The 15,024-nt window shown below is 40.1% G+C and overlaps 1 protein-coding gene across 1 annotated transcript in view; it reads right to left on the reverse strand.

Moving 5' to 3' along the window:
* Nucleotides 1-14,373, reverse strand: part of UNC45B (unc-45 myosin chaperone B) — a 29,031-nt gene extending 14,658 nt beyond the window's left edge. The window contains exons 1-10 of the mRNA XM_070932108.1: nucleotides 14,289-14,373; nucleotides 14,003-14,123; nucleotides 10,861-11,022; nucleotides 8,828-8,864; nucleotides 7,399-7,574; nucleotides 6,894-6,983; nucleotides 5,683-5,850; nucleotides 4,355-4,523; nucleotides 2,401-2,571; nucleotides 261-432 (exon numbers count right to left, since the gene is read on the reverse strand). Of these exons, the coding sequence (XP_070788209.1) occupies nucleotides 261-432; nucleotides 2,401-2,571; nucleotides 4,355-4,523; nucleotides 5,683-5,850; nucleotides 6,894-6,983; nucleotides 7,399-7,574; nucleotides 8,828-8,864; nucleotides 10,861-11,022 (1,145 nt within the window). The 5' untranslated portion in view covers nucleotides 14,003-14,123; nucleotides 14,289-14,373. The remainder of the gene's footprint in view (nucleotides 1-260; nucleotides 433-2,400; nucleotides 2,572-4,354; nucleotides 4,524-5,682; nucleotides 5,851-6,893; nucleotides 6,984-7,398; nucleotides 7,575-8,827; nucleotides 8,865-10,860; nucleotides 11,023-14,002; nucleotides 14,124-14,288) is intronic.
* Between the last annotated feature and the right edge of the window lie 651 nt (nucleotides 14,374-15,024).

Below are 15,024 nucleotides of genomic sequence, written 5' to 3' on the forward strand. Positions count from 1 at the left end.
TTGACACACCAGTAGCAAAAAGCAGATGGGTGTTGCAGATGGGTTTATTTTGGAAAGGGACAATTAGCCCTTTAGTTCTGTGCAATCTGGGAGAAAGAAGTTCAAAAAAACTCACAGAGGCAATTTAGGTTGCACTGAGATCAATCAACAGGACATATCCCACTACTGATGTACCTCCGTGAAGTTTTTGATACTTCCATTGGATTCTGTTTCTCTTGTTTTCTGTAAAAGTTTCAAGGACCATGATCTGTTGGACTCACCTTATGTACTCTTCACAGATCAGTCTGAAGTTTTCTCTTTCTGGGTCACATCTCAAGTCATCATACAATTTGTTCAGAAGAACTGAAGCTGTGAGCTGTGTATTATCTGTTAGAGGGAGACAATTGGGCATCTCTGGAATCTGGCCAGCAACTTTCAAAATCTTTTTTAGACCTGGGGAAACGAAGTGGTGGTGGAGAAGTAGAGGAAGATAGAAAGGACACAGAATCAGTTTAAGTTACAATGCAAAAAGACAGTCTGCTAGATTTGTAGCTTGAAATAAGCTGGGGGCAAATTGAAAGCTGGGCTCATCCTGGATACAAAATTGAAGTTCACACTTTTCTTCTAAGGATACATCAGCAACACAACAAAACTTTTTTTTATGGATAAATCATTTCTGAGAAAAGTATTGTGAAATATGGATTTTCTTTTTTAAAAAAGTGAGTCGTAAAGCTATTTAGACAGCCATCAAACTCTATTTGGATGGAAAATCTATAATGACTGATAGTGGAGCTTCCAATTTTAGAGGTAATATACTATTTGTTGGGGAACAATAATGAAAAAGGATTTTGCCTTTCTGCCGTTTATTATCTTTTCATAAACATCCATTTTGTTTTCTGTCTGAAACAGGATGGAGTAGAACCTATTCCAAGAACCCTTGTCTTACATGATATCTCATAAACCTTAGTGTTCCACTTTAAAATTTATTTTAAGAGGTTTTCTTTTCACCAATACATGTTAGAATATTGGAGACCCCAGTCCTATACGGAATTGCATCCTAACTCAATCTTTTTCATTGTTGAATCTCCAGTAGGGTTGACCAATTATTCCCACTGTTCTTCATGACTGGCTTGGCTGATGGAAGATCATGAGAGTTACTCTACATCATTGAAAGTTGAAAAAAGTTAACAGGATGAATTACTCAATTTGCTAGGATCCTAATGTTTGTAAAATTCTGGATTTAGGATTATACTTTGGGCAAGACTGTAGAAAGCTGTAGAAAGACTATAGAAAGCAGCTGGGTGACATTGGGCCAGTCACTCACTCTTAGACTAATTCACCTCACAGGGCTGTTGTTGTTTGGGAGAAGGAAGGAATATTAAGTAAGTTCACGGCCTTGAGTTGTTTATAAAAAATAATAGGTGGATAATAGATAAATTAAATAAAGTAAACCATAGACAGGACATCTTTTAATGCCTTTGTCTCTGATCTGCGAATAGCATCAGAAGGATTGGCCTTTACTAGAATAGCAATAGCAATAGTAATTAGACTTATATACCACTTCATAGTGCTTTACAGCCCTCTCTAAGCAGTTTATAGAGTCAGTAGATTGCCCCCAACAATCTGGGTCTGCATTTTACCGACTTCGGAAGGCTGGAATGCTGAGTCAACTTTGAGCTTGTCAGGATCGAACTCCTGGCTGTGGCAGAATCAGCCTGCAGTACTGCATTCTAATCAGAGGTGGTATTCAGCCGGTTTGGACCAGTTTACCTGAACCGGAAGCAGAAATCGCGGATGGGCCCCACCCGCTCCGGCTCTATGCCATCCTACTTAGGTATGTTTTGAGGCTGGGCGCATGCGCTCACATTTGCAAACCGGTAGGGAAAGTAAGGGAATACTACCCCTGATTCTAACCACTACATCAGTACGGCTCATGGAATGCTGGGCAATTGGCAAATGAAAGTAGACAGCTAAGGGGTGTAAATGCAGAGTGACCTTCTTTGAGAAACAAGTAGCTCTATCTTCAGCCAAGTGTAGGGAAAATCAAGCAAATTCAAGTTCAGGTTTCATTTAGGCTAGGGATGCACAACCTCTTCTGGGCTGAAGGCCACAGTGGATCTCTGGGACCAGGTGGAACCAGGGCAAAAGCTAAATCTGATTTCATTTCATTTTCATTTCAGAATGAATCAATACAGTGAATTTCCAGTTATGCATTTAATAATGTTCTTTCTTTCATATTAAAAATTAGCTTGGTGAAATGGTTTGAAGGTCTATGGCCTTCAAGAGTCATATCAACTGAACTGACAATTGACTGAAGTGGCTGATAGTACACAGATTCTGTCCGGTGTCTTTCAAATCTTGATTCAAAGGATAAAGCCATAACTCTACCCTGCAGAGAGGTTGCATGTAGGCATTGCTTACCATTATCAATTACAAATATACTGCGACTATTGTCATGGATTTTCAGGTCTTGTCTTGGCACATTTTTGTTGAGTAAATTGAGAGCCCTGTCCCGGCCATGACCAGATACCTTTTTACTGGGAAGCATATCTAGAAGATGAGCAATGATTGCCTTTATATCTTTTTTTGTGTCTGTAAAAAAGAAGAAATCAGCATCAGGCAAACTTATTTAAATTATTGCTTAGCGCATTGTAAGCCACCCTGAGTCTCCGGAGAAGGGCGGCATATAAATCAAATTTAAAAAAAAAAAATAAAAAAAAAAATTAGAACTTCTATCGTGGTAACCATTTACAGGTACTACGTTGTTTATTTTAGATAAATGATTTTCCCCAGTTTTCAAATATCCATTTGCATAATCATTAATGGTGAAGCTCGGGGGTGGCCCATACACGAGGCGTGAGTTTGGCATTTCACCTTCCTGCCTTTTGCGAACTTTTGGCTGCACACAACGAAAGTAGCAGAAGCAGCAGAAGTCTTTTTTTTTTCTTCTCCAAACTTCGCCAGAAATGAGTCTTTGTGAGACTCATCGCACTGCTGCAGTCTCTTGGAGCAGGACGCTGCAAGGCTTGTTGTGCCGTTGCATGTGTGAACGGCAGCACCGCCACAAGCTTCATCACACCAGTGCAGCTGGCGTCTGCTGCTCGCGGCTGCACCAGTATATCGAACCTCGCGGCAGTGCCATGGCTCACACGCGCAATGGCACAACGAGCCTTGCAGTGCGAGGTTTGACATACCGGTGGAAGGTGCGGCAGGCCCAGGTGTGGTGGGCGGGCAGGTGGGTGGAGCGGAGAAGAGAAGCAGCGGAGAGGAAACCCTTTCAAATAGCATTGCCTGCATTTTTTGTTAGTCCCCTCCGTCATTTCTCTTTCTCTCTCTCATTCTCTCACACACAGAGATATTTGATCGCTTGAAAGGCACAGGTTGGGCTTTGCTTCTATCGTAAGCATGCGCTTCCCACAATCTTCCACAATTTTACAATCAAGCAGCAGCAGCAGCGTAGAGGCAGGGGGCGGGGGAGCCGATTCAGATGGGCCGCATGGCTTTTTGCCTCATCGTAGCAGCAGCCTAAACAACATCCGAGCTCCAGACCTGGCGGAGCACAAACCGTGCTCACCGCCTGCTCCATAGCCATATGGTGAGCTGCAGAACAGAGGGGCCCTTGGCTGCAAGGTTGCCTGGTGCTGTGGGCAGGGCTGGGGCTAGCAAGAGTGTGCTGGAAATATCTCCAGGCACCCGGAGAGGCAGAACTCCCGGCCCCCCGCTGGATCAGCTGATCTGTGGGCCACGGTTAAGGGGTCCAGCAGCCATGAGGTGACCAGGGAAGGGAAGGGCTGCCTCCTGTGCTGGCCACGCCCAACTTCTTCACTATTATTTTTGGAGTAGGGCGTATATTAGGCCCATCCCCAAAAAATCAGACTAGGACTTATTTTCGGGATAGGTCATTATTTTCGGGGAAACACGGTAGATAGATAGATAGATACAGATAGATAGATAATAGATAGATAGATAGATAGATAGATAGATAGATAGATAGATAATAGTTAGATAGATAATAGTTAAATAATATAGATAAATTAGATAGATAGATAGATAGATAGATAGATAGATAGATAGATAGATAGATAGATAGATAGATAGATACAGATAGACAGATAGGTATGTAGATAGATAGATAGATAGATAGATAGATAGATAGATAGATAGACAGACAGACAGACAGACAGACAGACAGACAGACAGACAGACAGACAGACCGACCGACCGACCGACCAGTACAGATCATTGTTATCCTGGCCCTGACCACAACAGGCTTTAGCCCCCAAGTCTGCTTCCATGCTAAATGAGGGGTTTTAAAATCACCTATGAAGGACCACCACTCTTAGCAAAGCTGGTAGGCCTCTCCAATGATAGTTACCCAGCACCAGGGCATCCTCTTTCCCATGTTCTTCCTTCTTGCCTTCTCCAGTTAAAGAGTCGATTATGGCCTGCAACATGTTGGAGACCGCCAATGAGATCTCTTCATGATCTATGGACATCCATAAGCAGATTTTGTTGATCCCCAGCATGTGGAGTATTGCAGTGGCCTATCCAAGTAAGGAACACAACATTTGTCTGATTATGTCTCCTTGGGTTATTGTGCATATGCCACATTAAATTGGATGAGTTTTGCAACACAGAGATATACACTCATACACCCATTATGGAATCTCTTCTACAATGTGTTAGTTTACGCTGGCAAAAAAATCAGAAGGATCATAGTAGCTAATAACACATATCTGTTTTGGTCCATCAGCGGCCTGTGGAGCTGGCAGCAGAGTCAGACAGTGAGGAGGTTAGGGAGGAACATGGCCACTTCTGGAGTCTGGGGAAGGCTCGGATGAGGGTTCTGCATCAGAGGCAGAGAGGGGGCCAGGGCCATCTGGTAGTTATGTGCTGCCTCCGGAGCCTCTGGAATCTGACATTAGTGAGGCAGAAGAACAGTGTGAGCCTGTTCCCAGTGCGTGCATGCGCAGAGCTGCCAGAAGGCAAGAACAATTAAGGAAAAAAAAGGGTGACTCGGGAGTAAGGCTTGGAATTGATTGGCCCCTCCCATAAGACATAAAAGAGGAGCAAAGGACGTGAGCCTTTGCAGGAAGCAATTAGTTCATATAGTCAATTCAAGCTCTGAGAAGTCCGTTTGACTCTGTGCTCCGTTTGGCCTCGCAAAACTAATTGACAATTAGGTCTCTGGCAGCATTTCAAGGGAAATAAAGGTGGGTGCTTATCAACATTACCCTGAAAGACTGTGTCAACTCAAGCAGACATCTGTCGGAATCTTCACAGACTGTTTGTGAATCATTATGGCCTGTGAATGACCATAATTTACAGCCGTCTCAATAAAAGAGGTTTTTTGGGACTAAACTTGTGATTTATGCTTTCTCAGGAAGCCTAGGTCAGAACAATATCAATAAAAGGCAAATCATAAAAGCTGATGCCCATTAATTAAATTTGCTAGTTAGAAAAGGTGCTGTCTGACCTGATATTTTTGCCCACATATTATGCAGTGGGAGCAAATTTTATTTGTAGATACATTCTTTATAATGCTTCTAGGAGACTCAGGCATCCATAAGGGTTAAAAAAAAAGTCAAGATGGTGGGCATAACATCATGGGTGCTCTGCAACATTTTTTTTTGTTTTGTCTTCTTCCTGTTGACCTGAAGCCATTCATGCAACAGCAGATTTCAAGACATGTTCCTCTCTTACCCGTGCCATGTGTCTTGTGCACATCCCTGAAAAGGTCCTTGTTGCTGCCAGGATCAGCTCAGGATTTTTAGTTTCTATTAGCTTCAAAAGCAAATTCAAGCCATTATTCTGGAATATCCTCTCTGCTCCTGCTTCTTCTCGGCCAAGAACAATGAGGTTGTTTGCAGCCTGATTTTAAAAAGACAGCCAAAGAAACAACAGGACCATAAATGCGGATGACTTATCACTATTTCATATTCTTGAATGAACGCTTAGTTTGGAGCTCAAGTGGATATAACACTTCCTCCAATTTGAAGCCCATAATAATCATATAAGGTATGTGAGGTTGAAAAAGACTTATATGCCCAAGTCATCCAATGTTTCTACATGATCTGAATTTCCCTGCTCCCGTTCCTCAGTTTCTGTAAACTATTTTGAAGCGGCCTACGAACAGTGTAGACAAGATTAAGAAATCAACGTCACCAGAAAATTAAAATACTTTTTATTAGTAACAGAATCTTGCAAGTCTGACAATACTTTAGCTCTGCCATATAGGTAAAGATAAAGGTTCCCCTCGCACATATGTGCTAGTCGTTCCCGACTCTAGGGGGTGGTGCTCATCTCTGTTTCAAAGCCAAAGAGCCAGCGCTGTCTGAAGATGTCTCCGTGGTCATGTGGCCGTCATGACTAAACACCAAAGTTGCACGGAACACTGTTACCTTCCCACCAAAGGTGGTCCCTATTTTTCTATTTGCATTTTTTACGTGCTTTCGAACTGCTAGGTTGACAGAAGCTGGGACAAGTAACAGGAGCTCACCCTGTTACGTGGCACTAGGGATTCGAACCACTAAACTGCCAACCTTTTGATTGACAAGCTCAGTGTCTTAGCCACTGAGCCACTGCATCCCTAGCTCTGCCTTATACTTTTTTGAATTAGAGAGGTATCTGTCTGAATGTTTTCCGTGCCTTCTGGGTGACTTAGGCTAAGCCATGTTTTGTGCCTTATTGCTTTGGTAATGGATCTTAATTACTTCTGTCTAGGTCACCCTCTTTACTGTGTACACTATGTGATTTTGTTCACTCTGGTTGCCTTAGATTTCTGACTAGAGGCAGAGAGCAATGCAAGTCAACTAGGGCTTCCCCTCTAGCCAATTAGCAGAAGAATGGGGGAAAAAATTCAATTTTCTTAGTCAAATGAAGACAAAGAAACAGTTCACATTAAGGAATCTCACCTTCTCTCGCTTCTCTTTCTCACTCTTTTCATCCAGGAGGATTTCAAACATTTGCTGCACTCTGGCATCAGTGGAGAATTGAAAACGTAACTATGTCAAAAATGAAGAAAAGGACAGAGATTATTATTTAATTTTTGTTGGGTTCATAGTGATTTCCGAGTTAGCTTTTTCTCTTGCAGACTTTTCATCATGGGCTTGGTAACATCACCAGTGGATGTGATAAGGAAGTTGCTAACTGTTTACATATGATAGTTTGCTCTATTAACCCTGACTGGGATATACAATAGTTGGTCCTCATTTAATGAACACTTGTTCAGCAACCATTCCAACTTGCTGAAGTTGCTGAATGAGTGGTCCTTACAACTTGAATTTCCAGCGGTCGCAGTGCTTTGCAATCATGATCCAAGGGCTCACATGCACATACAGAACACATCCACCTCCAACGCAAGAGAGAAATGGTCTGATCAGTTGGCTGATCAGTGTGTCAAGCCTGCCATTCATTTACCTTCTCTTGGATAGTAGTGCCCAGACGTCGAAGGGTCTCTTGAAAACTTTGGTTCCGAGGTTCAATGGTGGCACATCTCTGGACATCTTTGAAGGCCTGATCCAGCTTTCCAAGTTTCTCCAGGGCCTGGCTACGTCGGTATAAAGCCTTAATATCAGAAGGGTTGATGTCAATAGCTAGAAGGAAAATAATGAAAACATTGAAATGATACCTAATAGCATCCACTTTGACCCAGAGAAGGGTTGCATCTGTCTTTTCTTCTTGTTCCATCTATTTGTATCTCATTTGTTACTTTTTTTTTATTCAAGTACAGTACAATATTTCTATAGGGTGCAGAAATGTATGTAACAAATGGGAAGAACAGAACCAACTGGTTTTCTTTTCTTACTTTAAGATAAATATCAGCAAATCTTAATTATTAAGTTCATAGCAAGACAGGTGACCTCTTAGATCAAGAGGATACAGGTCCCAAGCCTACATTTGACTCACAAATGAAGGCCAATATACCTGTCCTAGGATAATGTTGGAGGATCCAATCTGGGTCGGTCACCGGAACCAGATGTTTTGTCTTCTGAGCTTTTGGACTCATGCGGGCGCCTGCTAGAGAGAAGTTCCCTGAAGATGGGCTCCATCACAAGTCCGAAAGCTCAGAAGACAAAACCTCTGGTCCCGGTGGCTGACCCAGATTGGATCCTGTTACATGTGACTCTCAAAGCTTTGGGTGTGTTCCCAGGAGTCCTTCCAAAATTGCCATCAAACTATAGTGTTAAAGTGATAGTAAATTATGAAATAAACAGCAATCATATTAATTGTATTTAAAGGTATATAATATGAATTATATTTCCATGCTTGGCTTCCCAGCCCATGTATTGCCAGCTTTTGAGACCAAATATACTGTAAGTCAAATTTAAGTTATATTATTTCTTCAACCTGGCCCCTATTTTGGGCATGATAAGCAAAGGCCCAGTGCAAAGCAAAACAAAAGAAATTTGTGCATTTGAGTACAAAATAGTCTACCACTGGTGGACATTAAGTTTTTGTATTTATTTATATTTCATATTTTTAAACTACCCATCTGCCTCAAAAAGGGACCCTGGGCAGTGTACAATCTATTACAATTGATAAAAAAAAACATATAAAATTAACAGTAAAAGTAAATTAGGACTAAACATTTTAAAATTATAGACTAATGATAAATTAAACATCAAAGGAGTAAACATCCTAAGATGGTCATTTAATGTTGGTTATTATAAGGCGGGGCTCTCTTAAGTTGCACTATAAATTATTGTATTATACAGTGTAGACACTTATCTTTTCACTTGGATTCATGAAGCTCCAGCAGGAGCTTCAAAGGATTGATTAAAACGCTACTGGATATATCCAAATCCTAATGAAGCATCTAGAATATTTTAGCCATAGTTTAAGTTACCTTTAGTTGCATCTGTCGTCACTTGGGCATATTTCTCCTATATTTTTCAAAGAAAAAGGAATTTTTATTAGTGATTAAGAAGGTTGCTCATGGGATGTTCATTTTAGTTTGATATGAACCAAATTCTCTCCCTCTCCAGTCTTTGCATTTCATCAATTTTATCTCTTGAAAGTCAACTGCCTAACAGATCAATCATTTTCAGTATCTATATAAGAGAATCTTTTTTATGTTTATTCATTTTTTAAACAGTCCAGCTAACCAGCTTTCTGTTAGTTTCCAAAATGATTAAGTGGATGATTGATATCAAGAGATAAAAACAAATGAAATGGTCACAGAATGGAATGAGAAGAAAATTTGGTAAAAAGTATATAATTTACATTTAAAAAATCTTCATAGAATTATGCTGCAACTGTTCTAGTCAGCTGATTAATTCAGTGGTTAAACATATATTAAAAAGATGAATTGTGTTAAAATCATTAGCCAGCTTTTGTTCTGTTTTGAGATGATGCCTGAGTCCCCGAAGGGATCTGGTTGTAAGGAGGAATTTCTCCAATGCATAGGATGGTGAATGCTCCTTTTAAAAGTAACTACCATCTTTAATTTTTATAGGTGATGATTTTTATAAACAAAGTTTAATATGTAAATGTAGAGGGAAGATGGAATGGCCTTGAGGGTTAGAAGAAACAGCCATTGCCAAAGCAATCAGATAAAAGAAATGGGAATGCAGGTCAGAAATCTAACATAAATAGATGTCTCAGACAAGCCCTTTTCTAGGTCACCCAAAAACAAAGAGAAGATGTGGAAGAAATGCATTCAGACTTGCAAGATTCTGTTCCTGAAGCTTTACAATAAAATAGTTTTGGCTTGCATGTCTTTGGTTTTGCTAGTCTGCTGTTTATTTATTTAGAAAATTTATATGGCTACCCAACTCACTCACAGTGACTTCGAGTGGCTTACAAAAATAAAACCCCAATACAAAAATCAATAAACCTCCACCCTCCTGATGACAACAATCAAACCTATTACTTGATGGGCTCCATATCGACCTGGGGTCCCCAGGTCCATCAGCAGAACCATGTTTTCAGGGCTTTTTGAAAGAGTAGCAAAGTGGGGGGCAATCTTATTTCCACAGGGATGATGTTCCATAGGGAGGAGCCGCCACAGAGAAGACTGTTCTACTTCTGGACCTCTTTAAGAGAAGGGACCTTAACATTCCTTGCCTCCCCACTCTGATGGCTTGGGTAGGTATAATTGGGAAAAGATGGCTTTTCAAATAACCCTGAAGAGCTGACATAAAAATATAATATAATAGGACATGGTCTAGATGGCATCTAAGATACCTTCCAGTTGGATGGTTCTGTTTTTCAAATATATTGCCAAATAACTGTCACAACCCTAACTCTCTAGATGTGTTGGACTTCAACTGTCTGAATCCCTAGTGAGCACTGCTGTTTTTTATATAATTGCATGGATTTATGGAGATTCTCAGTCATCCAGGTCATGGTTGTCCCAAAGGTGCTTTTTTAAGAGGCAATTGGACTTTCTGGTTTTTCTTTGAAGACGTTTTGCTTCTCATCCATTCAGCTCAGAGCTGAAGAAGCTTCTTGGATGAGAAGTGAAACGTCTTCAAAGAAAACCCAGAAAGTCCAGTTGCCTCTTAAAAAAGCACCTTTGGGACAATTGCATGGATTATGTGTATATGTTTATTTATCTTCTGTCAGGTTCTCATCATAAGCTAAATAATAAACTGCCATTGTGACATCCAACATCAAGTGGAAAAAGAACTCTTGAATCTCACGAATTCTCATGAGAAGTTGTCAAAAATCTCACGAGATCTTGGCAAACAACTAAAAGTTTGTGCAGCCTTTGGATTCTCTTGGGAGATAATGACACTAGGAGGATAGATAGATGTACCATTTTGATATCATATGGCTTGCCTCCTAGAGGCGAGACATTGTGGATTGTTGACTTTTCTGACACTCTTTATCTGCATTTCAAGAGTCTTCCCTCACCTCCCCATAACATTTCCTTACCTTTTTCAGAAAGCATGCTGCTCGGTTTCGATATAACACAGCCTGGAGTGATGGATCTTTAGCAAGTTTAAGTGCTTTGGAGTAGCTTTTAATAGCATTCTCGTAATCATTGCCTTGAAAGAACTTATTCCCTTCTTCCTTCAGCTGCACAGGATCCTCCATCTAGAAAAGAAACAAATAGGCCTTTTTAAGGGATGTCTCTAGTCACATGGTCCTGTCACCACTAAGGAAAAGACCAAAAAAAGAAGCTATTCTGTCTTTTTTTTCTTAAGATTTTCTGTGGGGTGGAGGAAGGGAAAACATGCAAGGAATAGCTAGAAGGTGAAGTGATTCTAAGTAGAAGACCAAAACTGCCTGTAAAAATGGGTTGAACACAGTGGTGAAATCCATTTTTTTTTACTACCAGTTCTGTGGGTGTGGCTTGGTGGGTGTGGTGTGGCTTGGTGGGCGTGGCTTGGTGGGCATGGCAGGGGAAGGATACTGCAAAATCTCCATTCCCTCCCCACTCCTGAGGGAAGGATATTGCAAAATCTCGATTCCCATCCCACTCTGAGGCCAGTCAGAAGTGGTATTTGCCAATTCTCCAAACTACTCAAAATTTCTGCTGCCAGTTCTCTGAACTGCTCAAAATTTCCGCTACCAGTTCTCCAGAACCTGTCAGAACCTGCTGGATTTCACTCCTGGTTGAACACCATTAGGACTTTTAGAGAAAATCAGACCAGGTTTCTCAGTTCTAGATTATCTCCGGATAAAATACAAGTAATAAAAATGTATATAAAGCAGCAATCTCAGATTGGAATATAATCAGCCATAAGGACCAAAGTCCTAAATTTGGCAATGCAATCTCTGTCAGATTGAGGGCTGCACTAAGAATTTTATTAAGTTTATTGATATAAAATACAAATGAAAAGAAAAATAATAGGAAAATGGGGAAGGGAAAGAAAAGGGAAAGAGAGTTGTAGGATAAAAGGGGAAATTTAAAAAAAGCATTGACTTCCAATTTTTTTTTCAGCAAAGTACAAAATAGAATTGCCAGTCTCTACTTTTTATTTTACTAATTTAACAAGTATTAGTCAATTCTATCAGAACTAAATTAATCAGCAAAACCCAAAGTCAAGATTTTGTTTTGTTTTTTTCTGTCTCAAGCACAAAGTCCAATAGAAATAAAACTGGATTTCTTCTGTCTAATTAAAACAGTCTATTTCCCATCTCTGCTAGTTCTATCACTTTTTCCATCCATTCTTCTGTTGTGGGGATTTATAAAAAAGTGCCTCATGATTTGCGTGGAATGTTCTTCAAAATGGACAGGGCCAAATTTCATGGTGGGAGTATTTTGAAGGTGGTGTCAATCTGGCGGCCTGTGAGCCGGATGCATCATGATCAGGCCACGCCCACCCTGGCTCCGCAAAGGCAAAAAATGCTGTGATGTATCACGTGTCGCGATTGAGTGACACCCATGAGACTGTGGCTCCATAATTGAATTACTTCATCTGGACTGCACTAATCCAGATGGCTACTAGTTGGCAGCAACAAGCTGTATAATTATCTGTTGCCATCTTGTGATGGTCTGGATTTTTTTTTTAAGTAGTTTTACCTTAATTTCTCAATTTCAAACAAATTGCAGAAAAAGAGCCAAAACTATCCAACATCTCAATTTCCCATACAGTTCACATCAGAATATCTTGAGTTAATTTGGTTTGCCAGATTCATAGCCTGGACAGCCTTCCTTTCTCTTGGCTGAGAAGACAGTGGCTGCACTTTGAAACATCTGGGAAGTCCCAGTTGGGAAGCAACCAATTTACCCTTTATTTGTTTTGTTGTACCATGGGCAACAACACTCACTAATAGGCTTTCATTCTAAGAATTCCTAATAACCTCATCATTCACAACAACATTGTTTGGCATTTTTTGTTACAGGTAGTCCTTGACTTACAACCATTCATTTAGTGACTGTTTGAAATTACAACACTGAAAAAAGTTACTTATGACCATTTTTCACACTTATGATCGTTGCAGAATCCTCATGGTCATGTGATCAAAATTAGGATGCTTGGCTCATATTTATGACGGTTGCAGTATCCGGAGTCATATGATCACCTTTTGCGAGTCAATAGGGAAGCCAGATTTACTTAACAACCGTGTTACTAATTTAACAACTGTAGTGACTCACTTAACAACTGCCTCACTTAGCAACAGAAATTTTGGGTGCAATTCTGGTTGTAAGTCAAAGACTACCTGTACTTTACCCATATCACTTTGTAAAATATACCTAACTTTGCATCTCTTTCATACTTCTCATCCATCTTCATCAATAAATTCTTAATTATGTTTGGACATCATTTATATATAATTATATATAATTCATGTATCTAAAGTAGTAGACTTTAATTTGCCTATGGACAGCCTATGGTATATCTTCATACATTTATGAGGACCATTTATTGATAACAATTTATGAATCCTATAAATCAACATTTTTTTCATGCTTGATTTCTGGTCCCTGAAGTTTTTTGGCAACATTTTTCAGAAGTGGTTCATCTTTGCTTTGTTTCTTTTTAGGGATGAAAGAGAAGGACTGAACCAAGTAACCCAGCTGACTTTGTGGTTAAGGTGGGAATAGATCTCACAGTCTCCTGGTTGTTAACTCAGTACCTTTAGCTGCTATTATCAGGCTGGCTCTCATTAAATAAACAGTAAGTGTTATTTTCAGAAATGGATTATCATATTCAAATAATCTTCTTTTATCTTATGTTCACCAGAATCCTGTGAAGTTACTACGTAACACTGATAGACCCAAAGAATCAAACTGGTTAAACTGTATTTCTCTGATCCCATTCCAGTACCAATAAATCCACTGCTTTATTGGTTTCAATCTTCATATTTCTGGCCACACATTGATAATCTTTATTGTCTTAGTTGCAAACCAAAAATATCTACACACCCTCTATATTTTTTAGATGCCTTTGGGAATTGTCCCAATCATCTGATGAGAAGGAAAAAAGTCCAATCACAGTGCATACACACAAACGCACATTTGTAATAATCCTTGGCATTCAAGCAAAATATTCCCTTGGGTTTTGCTATTGGATATTTCGCCATCCTGTTTGCTATTAAATCCCCATTTATGCTTCCCTTTCCTTACCTTGCACAGTTTCCCGATTCTTGAAATAATCACCAACTTGAATTTTTTTTCTTGTGGATCACTTAACCGCTCTCTCTCTCTCGCTCTCTCACTCTTGGAGCAAGTTGGTAAGTGTGGCTGCCTGGAGTTTAGACAGAGGTATATATATAGCTCAATGAAATAGTTGAGAGACAAGGACAAAGCACAGTGAGCAAGAACCTCAGGGGTGACAGGCTAATTTCCAGATAAATCGGACGGTTTGCAATTGGGCATAAACAACGCAATTAAAAAATTCACAAAACCTCACCTCCAAATTTTGCATCAGCCTTTGGCAAAGTTCAACACTGGAGCTTTTCAAGGCAATAATGCAATGGCTATGGTGCTTTGCCCACCCTGCCAAAATGTACAAGCCCCTCTTCCCTTTCTATTTAAGGAAGAATGAGACATTTGAAACTCTGGAACAAATGGCTTCACTCCAGAATCCTTGGAGAGATCCAGCAGCAGCTGTGACAGACAGGGCATCTCTAGTAACTTCCAGAACTCACCACCCCTATCAGAAATTATATTCAGAAATGACATTCCAAAAAACAAAACAAGCAACAAAAACACCTCAGCAAAAAATAAACCCTTTTGTCTTAAATTCAAGCTATATACTATGAGAAAGTAAAGGAATAAATTAGTCTGACTGGTGGGAAATTGATCAGCTTTTATTAACAGTGTTAATAGCCATTGAATGACGATATGGCCAATATATACTGTAGACTAGACTAGACTAGATTAGAGTTGGAAGGGGCCTTAGAGGTCTTCTAGTCCAGCCCCCTGCTCAAGCAGGAGAACCTATACCATCTCAGACAAGTGACTCTCCAGTTTCTTCTTAAAAACCTCCAGTGATGGAGCGCCCATGATTTCTGAAGGCAAGCTGTTCCACTGGTTAATTGTCCTTACTCTTAGGAAGTTTCTCCTTAATTCCAGGTTGCTTCTCTCTTTGATCAGTTTCTGGTGCTTTGGAAAATAATTTGACCCCCTCTTCTTTGTGGCAACCC

The sequence above is a fragment of the Pituophis catenifer genome, unplaced genomic scaffold (assembly GCF_029215685.1).
Source record: "Pituophis catenifer annectens isolate HBS135680 unplaced genomic scaffold, rPitCat1.0.hap2 SCAF_1, whole genome shotgun sequence".
Classification (NCBI taxonomy): Eukaryota; Metazoa; Chordata; class Lepidosauria; order Squamata; family Colubridae; genus Pituophis; species Pituophis catenifer.